This window comes from Dermacentor albipictus, chromosome 7 (genome assembly GCF_038994185.2).
Source record: "Dermacentor albipictus isolate Rhodes 1998 colony chromosome 7, USDA_Dalb.pri_finalv2, whole genome shotgun sequence".
Taxonomy (NCBI): domain Eukaryota; kingdom Metazoa; phylum Arthropoda; class Arachnida; order Ixodida; family Ixodidae; genus Dermacentor; species Dermacentor albipictus.
This window is the reverse complement of record NC_091827.1, coordinates 108,073,065-108,094,593: the sequence shown is the minus strand read 5'-3', so window position 1 is coordinate 108,094,593 and position 21,529 is coordinate 108,073,065. Positions and strand designations below refer to the sequence as shown.

At 45.1% G+C, this 21,529-nt stretch overlaps 1 protein-coding gene across 1 annotated transcript in view; it reads left to right on the top strand.

Moving 5' to 3' along the window:
- The window catches only part of LOC135903504 (cytochrome P450 2C20-like), a 135,357-nt gene that overhangs the window by 89,444 nt on the left and 24,384 nt on the right, over positions 1–21,529 (top strand). The window contains exons 6-8 of the mRNA XM_065433819.2: positions 3,068–3,183; positions 18,706–18,964; positions 19,631–19,818. Of these exons, the coding sequence (XP_065289891.2) occupies positions 3,068–3,183; positions 18,706–18,964; positions 19,631–19,818 (563 nt within the window). The remainder of the gene's footprint in view (positions 1–3,067; positions 3,184–18,705; positions 18,965–19,630; positions 19,819–21,529) is intronic.

Genomic DNA, 21,529 nt, shown 5'->3' with positions numbered 1-21,529 from the left:
CATTACTGTGATCTGAAACACCTGCATTTGTACAAAAGGCAGGCTTTATTTGTCGGCAGTGTAGAGTGTTTTATGTGCAGTAGCTAATTTCAACGGCACAGTTAATCTTTTGCTGAGAGCGAATTGGAAAAAAAAGACCGGACACAGAGAAAGGCAGTGAAAACATTGAATAAGAAATACATGAATGAAGAGAAAAAAATAAGACCGCACAGAAGTCCTGCCGTCAAAATATTCTTTTTTTCCCACTGAGCGCAGTGCTATCAGTGTCGTATCAACAATCGGAATAGTCAGCGGTGCTAAGTTATATGTATATTTATAATTTATCGGTAAAGGAATACATTCGCTTTCTTCTCATGACCGTGCCATTAATATTACTTACATAGTCACGAAATCCTTTATTTTATCATACTTTCGTGTTCGTTGACACCTGAATGATCAGGCAGAGATATCTTCACGGTTATTTAGAACCGTTCAGAGGCAGTCACTGGGCAGTGTCACCGACGTTTACGGCAGGCCACAAATTTCTAGATTCGCGATTACACAAACATCAATGCTTGGCTTTTCTTGTGACTTCCCTTGCTGCTCTAAGCTTAGCGTACCTTCAGAGACGTTTTGACATGTCATTATCGCCGCTAACGCCTTGCAGAAAAGGTTACGATGCGGCTCCTGTAAGTTGCGTAGTCCTTTGGCCGCAAATATGCTTTCGACGGAAGGTGCCGAAGGCAGGAACAGGGGCGTAGTGAAGTGAACAAAACAAGCATTTCTTAGATGCATGTGTGGCAACAAATGTGCTCAAAAAGATGTTACTGGAACAAGTTTGGTCGTATAAGGAACGACGAAATGCTTTCACGTGAATGCACCTTATGTTCAAGTTAGAATTGTCATTATATACGTTAAAGCAATGTTTACTTCCTTGCAAAAATTAAAACTACCATAATAATTCATTTCTGAACCGAAGTATGTTAAGCCTGAAGCTTCAGCTGCGGAGTGCCATGCGAACAGCGAAAGTAGAAGTACATAGGTTTGCACATGTATGAAATCAGGGAGAGTGATGCAGTTGAAGATGTATAGCTGCTTCATTAATAAATGAGGAGCTTATACAGCTTGTTGCCGAACATCATAATAAGAAAAACGCCAGCCCGCACTTCTGTACGTGCAGTGCTGATGCCTATAAGTACGCGCTTAGTGGAAATTCGGCCGCAAACCTCAGGAAAGACTGCTTTTCTGGTGAAAACAAAATAAGCTAATACTCCACTATACCTAAAGATATTTTTTTCCATATCATACTGATGCCTTAACTGGTAAATTTTCTGGAACGTAAATTTAGCTTGCACGTAAGGGGAACCTCCAAGGAAGCAGAATAAGCGTGCAGATAAATGAGCAGCCTAGAACAGGCAAGCCGCGGTAGATGTTGCTAACACTGCACGAACCATGATGGTTGTTAATTTCAGATTCGCAAACGTTCATTTGTGTTACTTCCGTTTGATTATATCGCCATTGATAAAGGAAGAGCAGAAAGTGAAAAAAATATTTGACAACTTGATGTGACGAACAGTCTTATCAGTGCGTAAGTTAGTCTCTGCTCACGCGCTCCGTCGTCGAAACGTGTTGTGGTCTGTCATATAAAATGTATAATGCTCCTAGGTTCTAAGAAATCCGCACAATAAAGCAAGGTAAATGCTTTCAAATGTTGTACCTTACGTAAAACAACGTAAAAGTTGCTTTTTAAAGTATGAAGACCTTGTTACCTTACGTATCGGCTCCTAACAATTTTGTTCATCGAATGTTCTTGCCACTCAAGTTGTAGATGAAATTAAATTGGATTACGATTTTTCACCGATCTCGTTAGCGTATCTTGTGGGATTATTGATTAGCCGAGGAAAGGAAGTAGTTGTGAGGTTGACGGGTGCACGAGAGTGGATATTTCATGGAATTTTTTTGAAATCTTGCAAACGTGTATTATATTTATTAATAGAACCTACGAGCATGCAGTCGTTTCTAGGATTCTACTACACGCACTTGCCTGGGAAGGTTATTTGGCACGTGCATCTTCTATTACCTTCTCAAAAATATGAGCAGTACCAATCTAGACCGGTTTGAGCACCAGGAATTTCCCCTTAAGAAAGTTAATTCTCCCAATTATGTCAATAATTGGCAACAGTGTTTCTTTAAACATGCTCATTGCACGTCTTTTTGTTTATTTGTACCATTACGGTATTTTGCCGAAAGCAATACCTTAGTTCCGAAAATCTTGAGCACTGCTTAACTTGACATTGGTTTCTCAGAGAATGTATACGAAAGTCATAGCCCTATACCATGGCAAACAGTACATTTCCGTTACGTGCAACACCACCACGAACAAAATTAATTTCTTAAACATAATTTTGGTTGCAAATCACAAAAAATCAGCACTCAGATATTTACAAGAACTTGGTGTCCATAATGACAGAAGTTGCAGACGTGACTGCTCCGTAATGTGGCTGTCAATGCACTTCTTAAGTTTAGTGTTGCTCAAGGTTCAAGGAGTATGTGTCATACACATAACCGGTTAGAATGGTGTTTATGGTGGCAAGCCGTACTTCACAGTTGATGTTTATTCTAAAGTTTTTTTTGCAAACAGCTGTGTGGGCTATAGTGCGCCTGATTCTAATGAAGCTTTTAACGAATGAGGCACAACTAAGGTGAAGACTCAAAAGACGCACTGACTGCCATTCATTGACATGTGAAAAAAACAGGCAGAGATGTCTTTACAGCTGTTTACAACCATTCAGAGGCAGTCAGCGGACGGTGTCACCGACGTTTATTGTAGGGCCCCCAATTTCTTGATGCGCGCTTACACGAACATCGATGCTTGCCTTTACTTGCGACTTCCTTTGCCGCTCTGCGCTTAGTGTACCTTCAGTGACGTTTTGCTATCTGATCATCGACTGTTCATGAAAGCATAAAAGTTATTGAACTAGAGTGAAATGCATCCGAGAGGCTGAACCTGACCTTGGCTTAGCCAACTATTACACCACAGCGTATTTTCATCTCTCAATCCCATCATGACGTTTTATTTTGATTCAAGGGAACAGATTAAAAAATACAAACCGCCGTCGACGGAGAACACCAAGCAAGATTTCATTGCTCAGTACACCAAGAAGATTGAGCAGGCCAAAGGCGAGCCCGATCCAGCGTTTCAATGTGAGTTGTGTTGTATGCCATACTTCAATTTAATTCGCCTTCTCCGTAGCTACCATTTATTCGTATTCAGCTTTTCTGGTCACGGGGGCTTAGTTCGCGTGAGTACCACCACGTGGCATACTGACCTGATACTTTTCAAACTTCTCACGGTGACGCGACGATGACGTCAAGAAAACAAAAAATGAAATAATTATCAACTATCCCAGCACATTGAACTTACCACAATGAGTATCCCGGCAGCGTTATCAGTGATCTTCATAAAACGTAGCCGCTGGTCGCCTGCAAAAGCTTATCCTAAAAGCATTTAATCGCGACCAGCGATTATTGATTCCGGGCTTTTGATATGGTTCTTTGTTGCTCTTTCTTTTCCTTTATTTTCTGTTTCATAGTATGGAGTGAACAGGCTACGGCAACCGTCAGAAGCACCCCGTAGCAGCCTTCCTACAGTCAGCACACATTCTTAACCTCCCAACATCGCACAGCGTCTACAAGAGACCCCACCGTGGATGACTTTTCCTTTTGACCTGTCGATTTCATTAATGTGTCCGCAATTATTTCCTTAGCGACTTTGCTATCCGGACTCATGGGCTGCCAAAGCAGCTGCAAATCGAGAGGCGCTTGCGTACTAGAATATATACATGGCTTTGTTGCTCTGGCACCTTTAGGCAAAAGTCATGACACAAGAATTGTGCAAACTGTCTCTGTGCCGTCGTCTGTTAGAATGCTTTGGTCGAAGCTGCTCGCAATAATGCATCAAATTTACTGGCCATCGAGCCAGGTACACGTTTGGGTATGCCATATATATTACTTGCAGTTAGTTCCCAGTGTAGTCTTCTGCCGCGGTTACCCACGTGTGCAAAGAAATACCGCTATTTAAAATTATTGTGCAGTAATATACGCGGGATTTGTCTGTTCTCCATACTGACTACCACGTAGCCATTCCACCTTTATAATATAGCCGTAGTATAGACTAGCAGGTATCCAACACCATAAAGGCTACTCACATACTCAAAGACATCGTGGACAATGCGCGACACTTACTTGTATTCAAAAGTTGTGCGACTGCCAAGGACATCCTTAACGAATGTTACCTAAAAAATTATAGGGTTTCATGGGCAAAAAACCTTGATCTCATTATGATACGCGGCATAGTGGGAGATTCCGCAATAATTTAGACCACTTAGGGTTCGTTAACATGAGCCTAACCTTAAGTACACTGGTGTTTTCGCGTTTCACAAGCACAGAATTACTGCTGCCGTGACTCGGATTCGATCCCGCCACCTCGGGATTAGCAGCCGTACCTAGTAGAAACTAAGCAACTACTGCGGGTAAGGAATGTTGGAAGTTCGAGGAAGGTGACAGTCGGCCCGTCAGATAATTTGTTCCATCCTCATTGCCCGAGAATCCGTACCAGCCGTAGAAGAATGACACCGTAGAGAGCACTGTAGTTAATGTGATGGAGTCCGCATCCAATATTACAGATCCGAATTATCCTGTAACGACTGAGGACCAGGCATCTAGCTCGTACGTACAATCGCCTAACAGCTGCCGGGCCCTAGCATCGACGGTATGACCTACGTACTTGACCTCTCTTCAACACTTGCCGACATTCTCGCCTTATTTCGCACCATCGGGTTTCAACTGAACTGCTCCATTAGCCAATTTGTTAGTGCCAAAATTTCGCCACCCTGTCACCATTATCGTCTTTTTTTGTATTCTTAAGGTCATCGTTCATTGTTAAGCTAATGGTGTCTTGAGATTTCCAGCGGTTTCACTTTTCCCAACATGCCCGCATTCTCGCGGCCTCTGTTCATATATTGGGGGATTTTTAATAGTCCTTGAAACCATAGCACGGCCCCCTGGGCACGCTGCTCAAATAGTCATTTTATTTTCCTGAGGTCTTCTGCAAGCTTCTGCCTTCTTGCCGTTCATCAACCTCCTGAATTTACTGTCATTTGTATCCCATTTCGACGACTACAATCCCACGGAAATTTACAATGGTGTAATGACCATTGTATTGCAGCGGTTTAAATCAATTCTATCGTGGACACGACAGCCGCTTTGGCTCAGCACGAATGAAAATATTGTAATAATGAGCGCCATTCTTAACCCTATCAATTCATAGTCTTAAATTATGCGGATCCCACGCACTATGCCAATCAATGTAAGTGAAGCTTTCTGTGTTATACGTTTTGATTGCCGTTAATTAGTGGTAACACTGACTGCAAATGCATAATTTCTTCAGCGTATAGTGCAATACGAGATTATTGACTTGATGGCAAATGTTACCATGTGCACACAACTGCTCTTAGTCTGCGTTTTACATAACCCACAGCAAGCCGTGTTTGCTTGAGGCGTTGTTTTGCGCGATTGTTTGTAACCTGTGAGAGGGTTGACAATTACCATTGCTTCATATGGCACATCACATCGTGGCAAACGTGTTGGCAGAATTATGGTTCTCTACGCGAAAACACTATCTGATTATGCGGCACGCCATAGGGGCTTGCACCGAATTAACTTTGGTACCCAGGTGTTCGTTAACGCGCTCCGAAATAAAATTGCACGACCGTTTTTGCGTTTCGGTCCCGTCGAAATCCTGCTCCCGCGGTGGCGATTGAACCAACGACCTCGAGCAATGCCGTAACCATCAAGCTACCACGGCGGGCGGAAAAGTTGTAATTTAACGTGCGACCACCTTCAGTAGTGTCACCTATATGTATCCTACGGTAATTAATTGTGGCTTTGTGTTTGCACGGCCTGCGTCAGTTGTCCACTTGAGAAATTTTGCATGGTGATTATTTATTAGAAATAACAGAAGCGTATATTACCGTGCTTTCAGTGCGCCCGCAACCGCCGTCATTTCTAAAGTAGTAGAGTTTTGTTATTTTCTCCCGTCGTCTTTTCCCGGTCCCGTCCTGTATGAGAACGGCGAGGGAAGAATGGGAGGGGTGTTATTCACTCGTTTCACGAATACCCCGGTTCTACCCAAGCTGTGCCTCTCCTCCCTGCCTCCACTCTACCATTCTATGTACCTTTATTCAGGATTTGCATTTAGGATAAGGCTGCGCGCTACAATTTCTACAATACTCGCTCCTGCTAGGCGCAAGACAAACCCGCAGCGACCTTAATGAACCATCCGTTACACGCTAGTCGACATACTGTCGATATACATTTCCGCTTGTCCCCGGGATAGGATCGTGGTCCTGTCTTTGGTGACATTACCGGTCTACAGCCTCGCTCAACGACACCGCTCTTTATTCATCACTCTTCTTTTGGTCGACGTTGGGTATCTCTCATTGCTCAATGGAGACCTTCACACGTTAGAACCACCGGAAATGAAGAGGCTGTTCGACTGGCTTCAGCTTGCGCTCAAACCGCTGTGTGTGTGTCCTGAAATTTTGTGAGAGCTTGATGACGTTGGTCTGCTGATCTTCGCCGCCTATTCAAGCAGCATCCAGATCAGCGCGTCGCAAATAGAACGTTTCCGCAACGCATTCGCTGTCGATGCTTGCCTCGTCACGCTAGAGCGCAACTACTCAAGCTGAGGTTTGGCTGCGCGGACGAGCGCGAACTTTAACATATACAAGGACGTGTGGCCAGTCCATCGTTTACGGCTTGCGGCTGCTGCGAGACACTTGCTTCAGACACTTGACATGCTGCAACGCATGTCGCTAGTGCGAGACTATCATCTCCTTGGCCTGCGGTGTACGACACTCAATGAATGTCTGTACCCCAGTGGTTATGCGTCTCGACGTAATCAGTGGCACTATAACGTGAAACTATTCCAATATCTTTTAGTTATTTCCTGACGTAAATTTACATAACCACCGACGCAAGTATCGGGCGGTGACCCACAGCGCTGCCTGAACAGCTCAATCAAACGCTAACGTCATTTATAGGGGGTCACTTTCGTTTGCTTTCGAAACGAATTTTATTGCCTGCATTGAGCGGTTTTATTATCCGAGTTAAAAATGCCGCCAAAAGGGATCCTCAGTGTAGCGTATCAGCCGGACGCCAGGGTGGAACAGACAACGTTTATTGATGCCATGCCCTTTTTATAGGGTGATGAACATGTTATCTGCCGACTGCTGCTTGCGTGGCCGATAAGCGATTATCATGAAAATGTAGTGTGACACGCGATATCAGTATACAACATTCCTTTCCCCTAAGATTCGTTACACAATTGCAAAATGTCTGGTTAGTCATCAATGCCATAACGTGCGATAGGCCGTCTAACGCGTGTTGATCTTCGCGTCTCGACCGGGTCTTGGGTAGCTTGTCCCGGTCTTGCCCCTGCGGCTGCTTCCGTGCTGACCGGCAGCTGTTGTGGTCGTCTGGCTGTAGGAGGCAGCCTGACGTGGTAGTCTGCACTTGAGACTGGATCGGCTTCGAGCCTCGTCCAGGCGCTCCTCAACTGGTTCCGGTGCCTGTGATGGCGTTCGCCGTTGTCCAGCTGGACGATGTACGACACCGGGCCTCGCACTGCCACAACCCTGGCCGCCTTCCACCTTGGACCTGGACAAAAGCTTTTAGCATAGACCGCGTCACCGACGTGGAACCTCTTAATCTCCGGTCGTTGCGGTTCCGGCATGTATTGCCGGTCCGGATGAAGTCTGTCCAAGGCTGTCCTCAGCCTTCGTCCGAACATCAATTCTGCCGGAGATTTCCCCGTGACCGAATGCGGCGTCGTGTGCTGTTTAAACAGGAACCGCGAAACCTTGCACTGCGTTGAACCTTCCTGTTGCTTCTTTAACGCTTCTTTAACTTCTCTTACCATTCTCTCCGCCCTACCATTACTGGCGGGATTGTAAGGAGCAGTGAAAATAGTACGCACACCATTGCACTTTAAAAACGTTTGCAACTCCGAGCTAGTGAATGCTGTGCCATTATCCGAAACGATAACGTCTGGCACACCGTGTGTCGCAAACATCTTCCTTAAGCTGGTGACGACAGCTGTAGCTTTCATGGATGACATGATTTCGACCTCAGCCCAGTTGCTGTACGCGTCTACCACGATTAAAAATACTTCTCCATTAACTGGTCCAGCGAAATCAATGTGTAGGCGACTCCAAGGTTGATCTGGCTTGATCCAAAAATGCACTGGAACCTTGGGATTGCTTTGCCGGTTACTCTGACATGGCTGACAGTGTCGTACAAACTCTTCAATTTCGTGGTCCATTTTCGGCCACCACATGAGCCCTCTAGCTGACGCTTTCATAGCACTCATCCCAGGGTGATTTGCATGTAGGAGTTGAAGCGCACTTTCTCTTGCTGCGTTAGGAATTACAACGCGATTCCCCCACAGTATGCAATCACGATGCAACGAGAACTCAGTCTTCCTCACCTCGTAAGGCGCGAACTTGCTGTCCAGTTGTGTTGACGGCCAGCCACTAAGGATCCATTCCTTTGCCATGGATAATACTTTGTCCTTGATCAGCGCAGCGATGTCTGCCGCCTGCAGCGGTGCGCATTCGACCGCTTCCAACAGGAGCACGTCCCCAGGTGGCTGTGGCTCGTCTACGTCTTCCGGAGCTGGCAGACGACTGAGTGCGTCGGCGTTGGAGTTTTCTTGGCCTCGCCTGTACTGAAGACTGTAGTTATACGCAGACAAACATAAAATCCAACGGAGCATTCTGGGCGACACAACTTCAGGCACCCTCTTGTCCGTGTTAAACAGACCCAGTAACGGCTTGTGGTCCGTTATGACCGTAAATTCTCGCCCAGCAAGGTACTGGTGGAACCGTTTCACGCCAAAGACAACAGCTAAGCCCTCTTTGTCAATCTGAGCAAAGTTACGTTCACTGGCTCCAAGCGTCCGGGAAGCATACGCTATGGGCTGTTCCTTCCCATCAGTCGTACGATGGGCTAGCACTGCCCCCACTCCCACAGGAGATGCGTCGCAGCACAAAATTAAAGGACGCTTGGTGTCATAGGGCACAAGTACAGAGTCGGAGCTAAGCAATTTTTTAGTCTCTCAAACGCACGTTGGTGCTCACCTGTCCACTTCCATTCGTGGTCATGGTCGAGCAGTCGATAGAGGGGTTCTGCCACTTCAGTCTTGCCCTTGAGAAAACTGCTGTAAAAATTTAGTAACCCCAAGAACGCTTGCAGCTCCTTTTTGCTTGTGGGTGCGGGCGCTTTATGGATGGCGTCAGTCTTGCTTCGGCTCGGATGTATTCCCGTGGCGTCAATCCTGTGACCCAAGAATTCAATGCTCGGCTTGTTGAATTCGCACTTGTCTTTGTTTACTCTTAACTGCGCATTCTGCAGACGCGATAGCACGGTTTCTAATCTCTCGGCGTGCTCTTCCGCGTTACGGCCAGAAATCAAGATATCATCAAGATAGGCTTTCACGCAGGGAATGCCTGCTGACAGCGTATCAATGACTCGTTGAAATACCCATGGCGCCACCGAAATTGCAAACGGCAGCCGTTTGACTTTGTACAGTCCCTTTATCGTGTTAACTGTGAGCACTTCAGCCGATTCGTCGTCTAGCGTTAGCTGTTGATAAGCTTGAGCTAGATCTAGCTTTGTAAAAAATTTGCTTGAGCCCAGAGCTGCGAGCATTTCAGCGGTAGTGGGCAAAGGATACCCGCTGCATTTAATAGCTTTGTTTACGGTGCTACGGTAGTCACCGCACAGGCGTAAAGTTCCGTCTTTTTTTCTTACCACTACCAGTGGCGTGGCCCAGTTGGAGTACGCGACGGGTTCCCATACCCCTTGTTGCACCAAGCGATCCACTTCCTTGCCCACGTCGTCCTTGAGGGCCAGTGGAACTGGTCGACTTTTGAGAAACACTGGTTGAACGTCGTCTTTCAGTTCGATGTGAATCGGTGGTCCGTTGAAGCCAGGAAGGTCCCTGCGAAACACCTCGGAAAATCGTGAGGGCACGTCTTCCTCGTTTACTTGCTCGATTCCCCGCAAGCGAATGCCTAACGGCCTAAACCAGTTTCGCCCAATCAGGCTGTTGCCTCGATTCTTTACTACCAACAATGGCAGCTTTGCCTTCCGGCCCTTGAATTCTACCAAGACGGTTGCTCGACCCAGCAGTGGTAACGCCTCCTTTGACCAGGTTACGAGAGTTGTTCCAGAATCTTGGAGTGGTATTTCACCCCGATTTCTCTCGATTACTCTAAATGTATCTTCACTCACAATTGAGCACGATGCTCCGGAATCAACCTCCATCGGGACTTCTTGTCCTTGTATCTGTACTTTAACCATAAACTTCTGTTCTTGCTCATTCACTTCGCAAAGTGAAAACAATGCACTCATTTCGTACACGCCCTTGCTCTTTTCAACTTTCCTCTTTTGCTCAGGCGTCTTCCGGGCCGCTCTACTTTCGTCATTTGAACGACAAGCCCTCGCAATATGTCCAACCCTTTTGCATTTGAAGCATGCCGCTTTTCTAAATCTGCAAAAATGCGGAGCGTGCTTACCGTTGCAACTGTAGCAACTAGATGCCTCTGCCGTGGCGTCTTGCTTCGCGCGGGTTGCTTGTATCATGCCCTGGCAGTCCTTCGCCTCGTCTCGGCCGTGCATCCGTATGTCTCGTTGTTGCTTGGCTGTCGCTTCTGCGGTCGCGGCCATGTCGTACGCAACGTTGAACGTAAGGTCGTGTTCTGCGAAAAGTCGCTGTTGAACTGCTTCGTTCTGGAGGCCGCATACGAAACGATCTCGCATCATGATGTCCAACAGGAGCTGCTCGTCGCCAAAACCGCAGTCTTCGGCTAGCTTCCGAAGCGCCGTGACGTAGTCCGCAACTGATTCCTCGACAGCCTGGTTTCTCTTGTAGAACAAAAACCTTGCGTATAGCTCTGAAGGCCTTGGATGCAGGTGCTTGCGAACCGCAGTCTTAATTTCCTCGTAGGTTGCTGTTGTCGGTCTTGCTGGCTTCACCAGAGTCACGATGAGCCCGTACGCTTCTTCGCCGCAACAACTCAACAGGACGGCTCTTTTCTGTTCTTCTTTCGCTATCTTGTTAGCTTCGCACAACATCTCTAGCTTCTCGACGTATTCGTCCCATGACGCGTTTGTGCCGAGATGATACTCGCCGATCCTGCCGACGGCCATCGCCGCCGCTTCCTCGTCGCCAACTGTAGCGTATCAGCCGGACGCCAGGGTGGAACAGACAACGTTTATTGATGCCATGCCCTTCTTATAGGGTGATGAACATGTGATCTGCCGACTGCTGCTTGCGTGGCCGATAAGCGATTATCATGAAAATGTAGTGTGACACGCGATATCAGTATACAACACTCAGAAAAGAAGGGTTGGCAGAGTGACGTTGTATACGTGCCGAAAGGGTTCGATAACGTCATGCGGCCAAGCAAAAAGTTTTCGTATACGCAAATAAACTAATGCTCTCCCGCATGTCCGAGTACCCAGTGCCCGACTGATCGGCGGCCAAAGGCTTCTATTAATTTCGGAATTGGGCAGTCTCCGGCTATTCAGACAAAAAAATTAAGTTTTGTTGGCATATTAATGCATCTTTAACGCGTACACGTCACATTGAGGCAATGAGTTCTCGTGGTTTTGTGACATCAAGTGACAGACAGGTGAAGCGGGTGCAGCCTAAAACATTATGACCAATAGAGAGAGCTAATGGCGAAAAGGCCTCCAATCAACTATGCTCTGTTGCTCTGTTAAAACTACTCTCGGTTAAAACGATGCTCTGTTGATAGTTATACTGTGTTTTGTATTCAAATAAAAAGTCCATTCACATGTGCGTATATGCAAGTGTTATCTGACTGCAATTTCATGGTTGATTACATCCTCGTTAAGCTCGGATGTTTCTAGGCAGAATAAATATTTTAAAATGAATTCGTTGAAGAATGGTTCACCTAATTATTGCTTATGATTTCAAATTCCACCAACTGCACATGTTCCATGCAAAACTACAGTACATTTTTAGCTTTTCCTAGCGCAACAAGCTGCGTGAAATTAAAGAAAATTGCAAAAATTAAAGTGAGTGTTACTGTTCGTTTATAGAGAAGCTCGCTTTGCTGCAGTGTGCTTCGCCGGTCTTGGATTGGCGTTGTCAGTGACAGTCTATCCGAGTACAAACCGCGCAGACGGAGGCCTGTCGGCAGTCGCGCTGCCAGAGCCGCATACAGCAATCGAACACACCGGCAATACACGCACGAATGAGTGGAGTTTCGCAGTTGTTTTCTTCTCATATGTAGGACGCCAGCCGCAGTTATTTATCACGCCTTGCTTGAACTGATGCGCCTTTCTACGATCAACTGCGAGAAGCACGTGAATGCACTGGCACTGAGAGTAGTTTAAGAGCGCTCGCCCGAAGAATACCCGTATACAGGTCAACAACTGGCTCATACCAAGAGTAATACGACGTTGATTGCACTAGCTCTCAGCCTTCTTCACAGGACAGCCCATCTGTCTCGGTGCTGCAGTGGAATAATTCCGTTGCCAAAGAGCTCCAGAGGAGTGTACCCATCCCAGAAATGAAGCTCTTGAAAATGAGCAGCATGGTCAACAAAAAAAAACAAAGAAACTACGGAGGCACTTAACGTCCATCAAAAAAGCCGATGCGACAAGTGACATATCACAAGGCAGCCATATTTACATACTAACTTCACTTGAGGAGCGATTCAAGGTAGGTGTGGGGCTACCTTGAGACTCTATAATGAAGCGCTGCAGCGTTTCTTTATTGAACGCACGTATGAAGCGGAGGGCGATTTATGAAGTGAAAAAACCACCCTGAAGGAGCCTTTTGAGTTGAGAGGTGAGTCGAGGTGCGTTTGTGAACACGGGGTTTAGTTTCTTTGTTAATTTGTTGTTGTTTCTTTGTTATTCTGTGTGGTTTCATTGTCGCTTTCGTGTTTGCAGCATCGGGTCGATGCTTCTTTATGATGTAGGTAATCGACATGGGTACTTGTTTATCCTTATCGAATGACGACGTTTAACCGTATAACAAACGGTATTGCTCCGCGCAGGACGCACCTGCATGCTTCGGAAGTTTCTCGAACGTTGTCGATGTTTCTATCCGCTCCGGTTGGTCACTTAACCTTGTGTAATCTGTTTGCAAATGTGCCGATGCGATTTACGTAGTTCTTTTTGGAAGGCACACGGGCACCAGCAATTGCTCTGGAACCTTCGATGACTCATGTAGTAAAGCCGATGTGCTAGAGCCCCTGATAAATTTTCGATGATGGCAACTGCGTTCGCCGCTATCGTAGTTCTTTGAGCCTAGCCTGTTTTAAGGGCACAGGTCGGTTCAATGAAGTGCTAGTTTCGTCAAATGCAGTTTTACTGCTTCTTCGCCTTCACTACTGAGTGGTTATAATTGTGTTTTAGCTGCAAGATGTATGTACAGTTCTTTTGTAGCTCTTACTTATCCTCAAGCAATGTTAATCAATCTACTGAAATACATTCTTCAGGAAACTACTTCCCGGTTGACCTCTAAGTCACGTTTTGACGATGTTCAGACCTGAATTAGAGAAGACCCTTTGGATAAAAGTATGTTAGATAGGTCACTGCTTGCACCAACATTGCAGCTTGTCATGTGGAAAAGTTTAGCTGAGTGGATTTGGTTTAGGTCAAGAAATAAATTTGAATTCGACAACCTATGCCACGGGTATGCATTACAGAACGGTGCCTTCCCATCAAAACACATGCTGTCCACAATTGAATCTTTGCCGCACGTTTGAACTCCTTTTGCTTAAAATATGGCACATGCTTTTTTATGGAGGGTAAAGGGCACTAATGTGTCCGTTTACTGTCTTACTGTCCTCATTCAAAGTAACCTTTCTGGAAAATTTAGTAATTTATTATATGAATATAATTTTTTACCATAAACAATAGTAAGTAAAAAGAATTTTAAGTAATATTGTGGCTTAAGCATTACAATGTTTATTTCAAAAATAGTTGAATACTCCCAATTACTTTCTTATTAACTAAGCGAATTAAAGGCGGTAGATTCATAAATTTACGCACACATAGGGTCACACAAAAGAACCACATCTGTAGAATAGGCCGAAATAAACTTTGTTCTTCAGTTTCACGATTGAATAAAAAATAAATCGACCCCAAAGCACTTTTGCTTCAGCGCATAAATTTTAGGGGGAGATAAGTTCAACACAAGCTTATAATTTCTCCACAGGAACTCTGCAGTGAAACCTCATTCGCAAAATAGCCAACTAGCCCACTTTTTCCAAGAGAATCGGCCATGGTTACATTTAGGGTCAAGAACGCTTTGCGTGGAATGACCCAAGTGTGGAATCAGATTACATGACTAACGAAGAAAAGAACCATGCCTTCATATTCATTTTGTTTTTCCTGTTTATTGACTGCAAAAATTACGACAGAACTCATCTCCCGATGACTGTCGACGCTAATGCGAACATCAGTCGAGAAATGTAGCGACAGACCGTATTTCACAAGCCACATTTATTTTATCCGTTCACTGGTAATTCTGAGACATTCGTTGCTTCGGTTATGTGTCACGCACTCCTCATCTGATTTTCCTATGGCACGGCCTTGCGAATGTCGCCTATGAGCATGGAAAAATGACGAGTACCTATGACGCCACTGCTGCAATGAAGATTTATTCATCAAGAATTGATATTGATGTTGTCGGTCGACGTTTCAACGACGACGATGCAGTGACGACGATGGCATGAGAGAAAGGGCACAATGGCATGACGATAAGTGTATAATAACAATTTTGGGACGATTGCTGTCGCAAACCCTGTATGATGACGATAGCATGGCTCAGACAGCATGATGAATGTGGGATGACAAAGCGCGAATGTCGATGATACCACCCACGACTGGATTAGGACGACGGTGTACAATGTATGCATTATAGCGACTGTCTGACCATAACGGCATGACAAGGGCGGCGTAGTCACAATTGAATGGCGACAGTGTGATATTAATACAACGTCGATGGAATGACGAAAGCGATACAACGACGATTGCATGACGACAATGGGGTAACGTTACTCAAGTGTTGGCAATGATAAAAGAACAGCGTGGCGACGAACACATAACGAGTACTGTAACGACGATGGGTTAATGACAACGATATGACGAGAGTCGGATAACAAAGCTTGACTAATGGCGAGGCAACGACCATGAAGGTCTTATGACGCCGAACACCCACACATAGTGGCCCAGGCTTAAAGACAACTTGGATTACGAGGTTGTAGAAGGCATGAAGACAACAGAATTTCGAGAGATGATGCGGTTCTGAACTGTAAGCTTTTAGTATATGGAGATTGTTCGAAGTGTTCAGGAACCTAACGTAAGGCTTCAAAGGTGAGCTGGATGATACGTTCATTGCCCTACAATCCCACATGGCCACTAATCCACACAGCCATCACCGGCGTTTGTAACCGATGCACTATGAGCGAGGTACGTGAGGTGGAATGGGTTCCCTGCAGATGGATGCGACAAGCCGTCCTGGAATCAGTAAATTTGAACGCAGCCTTGAAAACATTCAATAGTAGATGGTTTGGGTTTGCTAGCATACGATCAGTAGTAGGAAGCACTTCGTGCTGAGCTATAGCTGGGCACCATTTTCTATTCAGCACGTGCAAAATTTCTTTGATATATGGCGATTCTGAGAATGGCTGATACAAAATTAGAATACGAAGAATGTTTTACTCGTAAACTCTGAACAAAATAGTAAATTGTTATCTTGTGCTTGTGGATTCTGCTCGCAAACCAAATTGTGTTTATGGTGCTCCTGAAGTTGTGAAAATACACATTGGCGCCTCGCGAACAGTTGGGCTTATCCGCTTAGAATGTTTCTCTAAATGAGCCTCGATCATGATTTAGTGTTACATCCAACCACCTAGCAAAATCCACATCTGATTAAAAATCTCGGCTGCGAACATTTGGCGTTAGGTTCTAGATTGCTTCTTTAGGACAGGTTGTCACTTTCACTTTACAATTTCTTGCGCTAGAGGTTGCTTCTTTGCGGCTGCATTGGCGACAGTGTCATTGATGGGCTGACGTCTTTTACCGGTAACGATCTCTTTGCAATACATACCTGTAGCACGACAGCCAGAATTCTGCGCCCTGCGTCTGGTACGCCCTGTAATGTCGACTTCGTTACTCTTGCACATAAATCATTGCAATATATTAGGAGATAACTGTTGGTTTCAGTACAAGTAAGTCACTGTTAGATTGCTGCATCAGAAATACTCTCAGCTGCATGGCGTGCCAGCAAAATAAATTTCCGAGTAAAGCTCCTACTGGCAACCTCCAGCCTGTGCTGCCTCCAAGCTCCCCGTTTGAGGAAGTTGGAATTGATCTACTGGGCCCTCTATTGCAATCCTCCGCGGGTAACCACTGGATAATATCATGCGTCGACTACAATATCCGTTAGTGCGAGACGGCAGCCATCCGCTCCGTCACTGCTGCCGGGTCTCTCTTTTCTTGCTCCACTCCATAATCTTCTGGCATGGACCGCCTCAAGCAATTATTAACAGCCGTAGGTGCGAATTCAGCTTTCACCTAATGCACCAATTCACCTAATACAGTTTAGACAATTTGAGGATCAGTGAGAGGACAGAAACACACACGACTCGATGTAATTCCCGGCTTCCTAAAGGACATGAATATAAAGGCATCTGCCGAAAATACAGAACATCTTTTTTTGTTTACAGTGCGAAGAGCAGAGCAACGAGCAGCCTAGCAAACTCGGGAAATAGTCTTCCAGTAAATGGAAAACCTCACGATGGCACGATGCTCCTCTGTCAAGGTTCTCCAAGCACTCATTTGTTCAAGACGAGGCAGGAACGACTTAGGTCTTCGAAATAGTCAAGCATTGCCATCGCGTGCTTCACCTATTACGAAGTATTTCAACACTGAATTTAGGTCCCAAAAACTCGGATCCATGCAAATCGTTCAAGCCCTCATCACGTCACCTACAGAATCAATTACCCCAACACGGATCAAGACATCCACAAAAGATGAAAAGGTCGAAGGCATGTGGCCCACCACAGTTCTACGCATGCACAAAAATCGGTATGACTTGTAGATTCAGCACATTTCAAGCAGGCTAACATTATTCGCAAGAAAGCAAAACAGGCAGAACTGAAAGGTTTCGAATAACCTAATGAGGACGCGACAGAGTCTGGGCAAGCTTGGCTATCCGGGGAGCGCTCCTAGTTAGAAAACGGGAACAACGATCACTGACGGCAAATTTTCGCTGCGAAATGTACGAAAATAAAATATAGAAACAAAGGTGAGGAAGGCGAAAATGTCTAAACGCGCGCTCTGATGCAGAAATTGGGAAGAATTTGCTTCAGACAATTATGCGCAAGCTGTTACACAAGATTTAGTTCCAAGCGCATCTGGTACTATTTTATACCCTATTCAATTAGGACACGAAAGAATACTATAGTCACATGCAATTTTCGGCGAGTGAAGAAGACGATGCAGCTCTTTCATTGTGGAGTCGAGAGGTAGTAGAAACGGCAGTCATCTTAAATGTTAACGCGTGAGTCTCTCCAGCAAGTTTCAAGCATCCAATAGGCATAGCTTGGGACTTCATAGCGGGACGTTGAGGCACCGAAATTCCGCCGAAGCTACTGCTGGAATGCAGACCAGTTAGGCCAGACTTGCTCATAGCTGAGAGGCTGAGACACAAGGTGTTCGCAATATCTTTGTATTAGAAGGTGACGTTTAATAAGCATGTGTGCATCGTTCCATTAGTTAAACAAACTCAGTCATACCTGCCCACCCCGCTTCCGACATCCTCTCCATAGAGACCAGCGATCGTGTACGGGTCGCCTTGAAAAGCGCTGATGGTCCAAGAGCGAGCCCTGAGTTACGAACAGATTGTGAATGGGGAAGGTCCACAACGTTATTGGTTTAGTGTTGTAGAAAGGAGGGGTGAGTGGCGCCTCGAAGAATTTTATAGGGAAGATCAATGAGTAGAGGACTGCAATAAATTTCACGTGTAATAATTTATGTACATCGCTAGTTTAACGCTTTATTCGAGGGGGTCACGCACTGAAGAAGATGGCGGCAATGATTATGAGTGTATAAAAATGACGATGGAATGTGGATGCATTGTCCACAATGTAGGTTTAAGATAGATATCTTGATGTACATTTCATTTGAATGGTGTACTCTGAGAGGTGCTGTAGGGCTCGTTGTTCTGTACGCCTACAGTTCAAAGGAGTCCAAATGGAATATCGAAAAAAAGACACATCACAAAAAAGATAAGGAGACGAGAGAGCGACACGCACACAGCGCTGACTTACAGCATCCAGTCAGAGCTGCGTGCGTGTCGTTCTCTCGTGTCCCTGTGTTTGTTTTAGCTCTGTCCTTTTTCGAATGAATCACCAACAATTGCAAGCTTCCAAGCTGAGGCATATCGAATTTTGTGCCTCATCACACCATTGATGTAAAAATGCCTAGCTTGTGAAGATCCGGTATTTGCTTCATATGTACTTAAAACACAAAATCTGTAATGAAACTTTTTCGCCTATTATGAATACAAGAGTGAGCCATTCATTTGAATAATGGAATGTGTTTGACTTACAGACCGCTACCTGGTCGGAAACATTAAAGACATACTCATGGCGGGCTCGTTCAGCACAACTTCCACCATGTACTGGCTTTTTCTGAATTTCGCCGTGAACCAGGACACCATTCAGGCTCGTGTGCAGCAAGAAATCGACGAAGTGATTGGTCAGCACAGGGAGCCAACGTGGGAAGACAGGAACCGAATGCCGTACACCCAGGCTTGCCTGTGGGAGATGGCACGGTGGAAAACTGGATCACCCCTAGGAATGCCCAGAGAGTAAGCATTCAGTAAGCAATACTTTAAATGTGTTTTTATGCAATAACCAATAAGCTATCAGTTTCTCAGGTAATGACGAATTTCGCGGCATTGAAGAGAATCGAAAACCATTTGTTATACCACGTAATTGTAATTTAAATTCGCATTAAAATTTTTATTCTGTGGGACAACCAAGACAATACTTCAAGCTCAGCTCGCATAAACAAATTATGCCAGCGTCAGTCAGATTGGAATTTGTGGTACGATGCGAAGGTTTACTATATGAATACATTCAACAGAACGTAATTACAGGATAGGACGCGCTGTTGCTTCTGAGAAACAAATCCAAAAAAAAAACACACGAGAAATATGCAAAAAACAACCCGTGTAATGTTTTCAGGTGCATAATTGATAGATTTTCGCCATTTTATATAAATTCACTATTACAGTGGATACTCAAAAGCAGAGCTCACCTGTTTGCTGTTCGTCTATGCGTAATACGGGTAATGGGAGGAACGTCCATCCGAGCACTATGGGCATTTTGCGTCTATTGATTCGTGCATTGCCGAAGAAGTGCTAGAGCTATGCGCGTAATACTAGCATGAATCTGGTGAGTCAGCAAATGGTGCGGCGCTTTCATATTTTCTCCTTATACTACCCATACATCTTTGTTTCACTTTTCACCAGAGCAAGCGACGACATCGTGGAGGATGACATCTTTATACCCAAGGGCACCGTCATTATTTTCAATCTTTGGGCTGCACACAATGACCCCACGTACTGGAAAGAGCCCCGCCGGTTTGACCCAGGTAGATTTCTGAAAGAAGGATCAATCCTGCAGGAAAAACCTCGGCATCTGATGCCATTTTCAGTGGGTATGTTAACTTGTCCCTTTTAAAACCGGTATAATACGCTATGGGAGAAGATATAGATATTTATTTGCAAGGTATTATTGAATAAAACCATCGATCTGAGCTGAGAGACGCTGATACCTCGATGAGAGTAGCTATAGGGGCTTGTTGTTCGGCATATCTTATTTTGTTGCAGCGCAAGCTGAACAAGGACAACAGAAAAGCACATCTGACATACACAGCGCTAGCTTTCAACCACACATTTATTTCCCGTTCTCGTCGGTATATATACATCCTCAACATCTCATACAGAACGTGTAAAATTTCGGTAGAAATGAACAGAAAAGTAAACTGGGAACCACACGTAACCAGTTTTTTTACTCACATATTCACAGACATGTTACATGTTCAGTACGAACAAAGTGAGCTCATTGAGGATATACGAATGGAATTCTTAGTGACGGTTGCGTCACCAAATGATGATATATGTCTAGCTTCTATCATCAAGCGCGTTATCTCATACTTCTTCTAATCATCATGGCTGGTTTTATAATTTAGGTTTGCATTTGCATCTCTGGCAATGGATGGCAAGAAAGCCGTCAGCGGCGAAGTTGTTTACTTTGTTATTGTGTTCTCGTAGCCTGTCAGTTATGCATCTACCTGCTTGACCGATGTAGGATCGTCCACACCCGAGAGGAATGCGGTATACCACACCCGCGATGCAATCAATTATTTTTTTTTATCTTCTTTTTCGCATGCGGTACGTGCGATTCATTCTGTCCTTGTATTTCTACACAGGCTGGCCAATTTATTAGACGCTGAAAATACATTGTTGATTTCGCTCGTTCCCTTTAAAACATACTTGAACCATTTAACGCTGCGAGCCCGGTACTTCCCAGTTACGACTGGCATGCGCGTCATCAGCATGGCATAGCATTCCCGACAGGAAAGTAGCGGGGGAGGCGTTTTCAAGAAAGGAAACGCAAGCAAGGCAGATGAGATTTATTGTTCTGTGGCAGATATACACTACAATGGGTTTACCTTTGTCTGAGAGTGTTTCAGCAAGCTTTAATCTATGGGAGAGCCCGTGTGTGTAGGGGATGACAACAACCTTTCTTTTATGTCAGTGCGTGTACCATGCACCTGCTTCGAACTGCTTTCATGTGCCTTCTTAAGCAGTACTTCTGCGACTGACGCAAGCTCGTGGCTCGGGTAAGCAGCGCAGCTTAAACGTGAGGCTGGCCGTCAGAAGCTTTCGGGCGTTAGGTCCTGGCATGATTTCTTCAGTGATACGCTGAAACGCATCTTCGCAATTGCCCTCTTCACAAGTTTTTTATGCATGGAATAAAATGGTAAAAGTGGCCTACTTGCACTAGGTTCGTTACAACAGCAGGTTTTTTATCGGTGAGCACAGATTTAATGTCAAGCAATCTTATCCTCCCGTAATATGGCATTTCAAAGGTCCCTTCTAATGGGCTAAGGCAGTTACGAAAGCAGTCAAAGCAAGAACACATTGATTAGCAAAACAAGTGGATGTACGTTCAATAAGATCTAAGATGTCATCAACATATCTAAAACATTTTACAACCTTAGATTTGTGAAGATGCTCTAACACGTCTCTGTCCAGTTTTACTAAAAGCAGATTACTGAGCACAGGTTCTAGGCAATGATCTATGCACACTCCTTGTTTCTGCAGATACAAAGTACCGCTGTTTTCGATAAACGGAGAAGACAA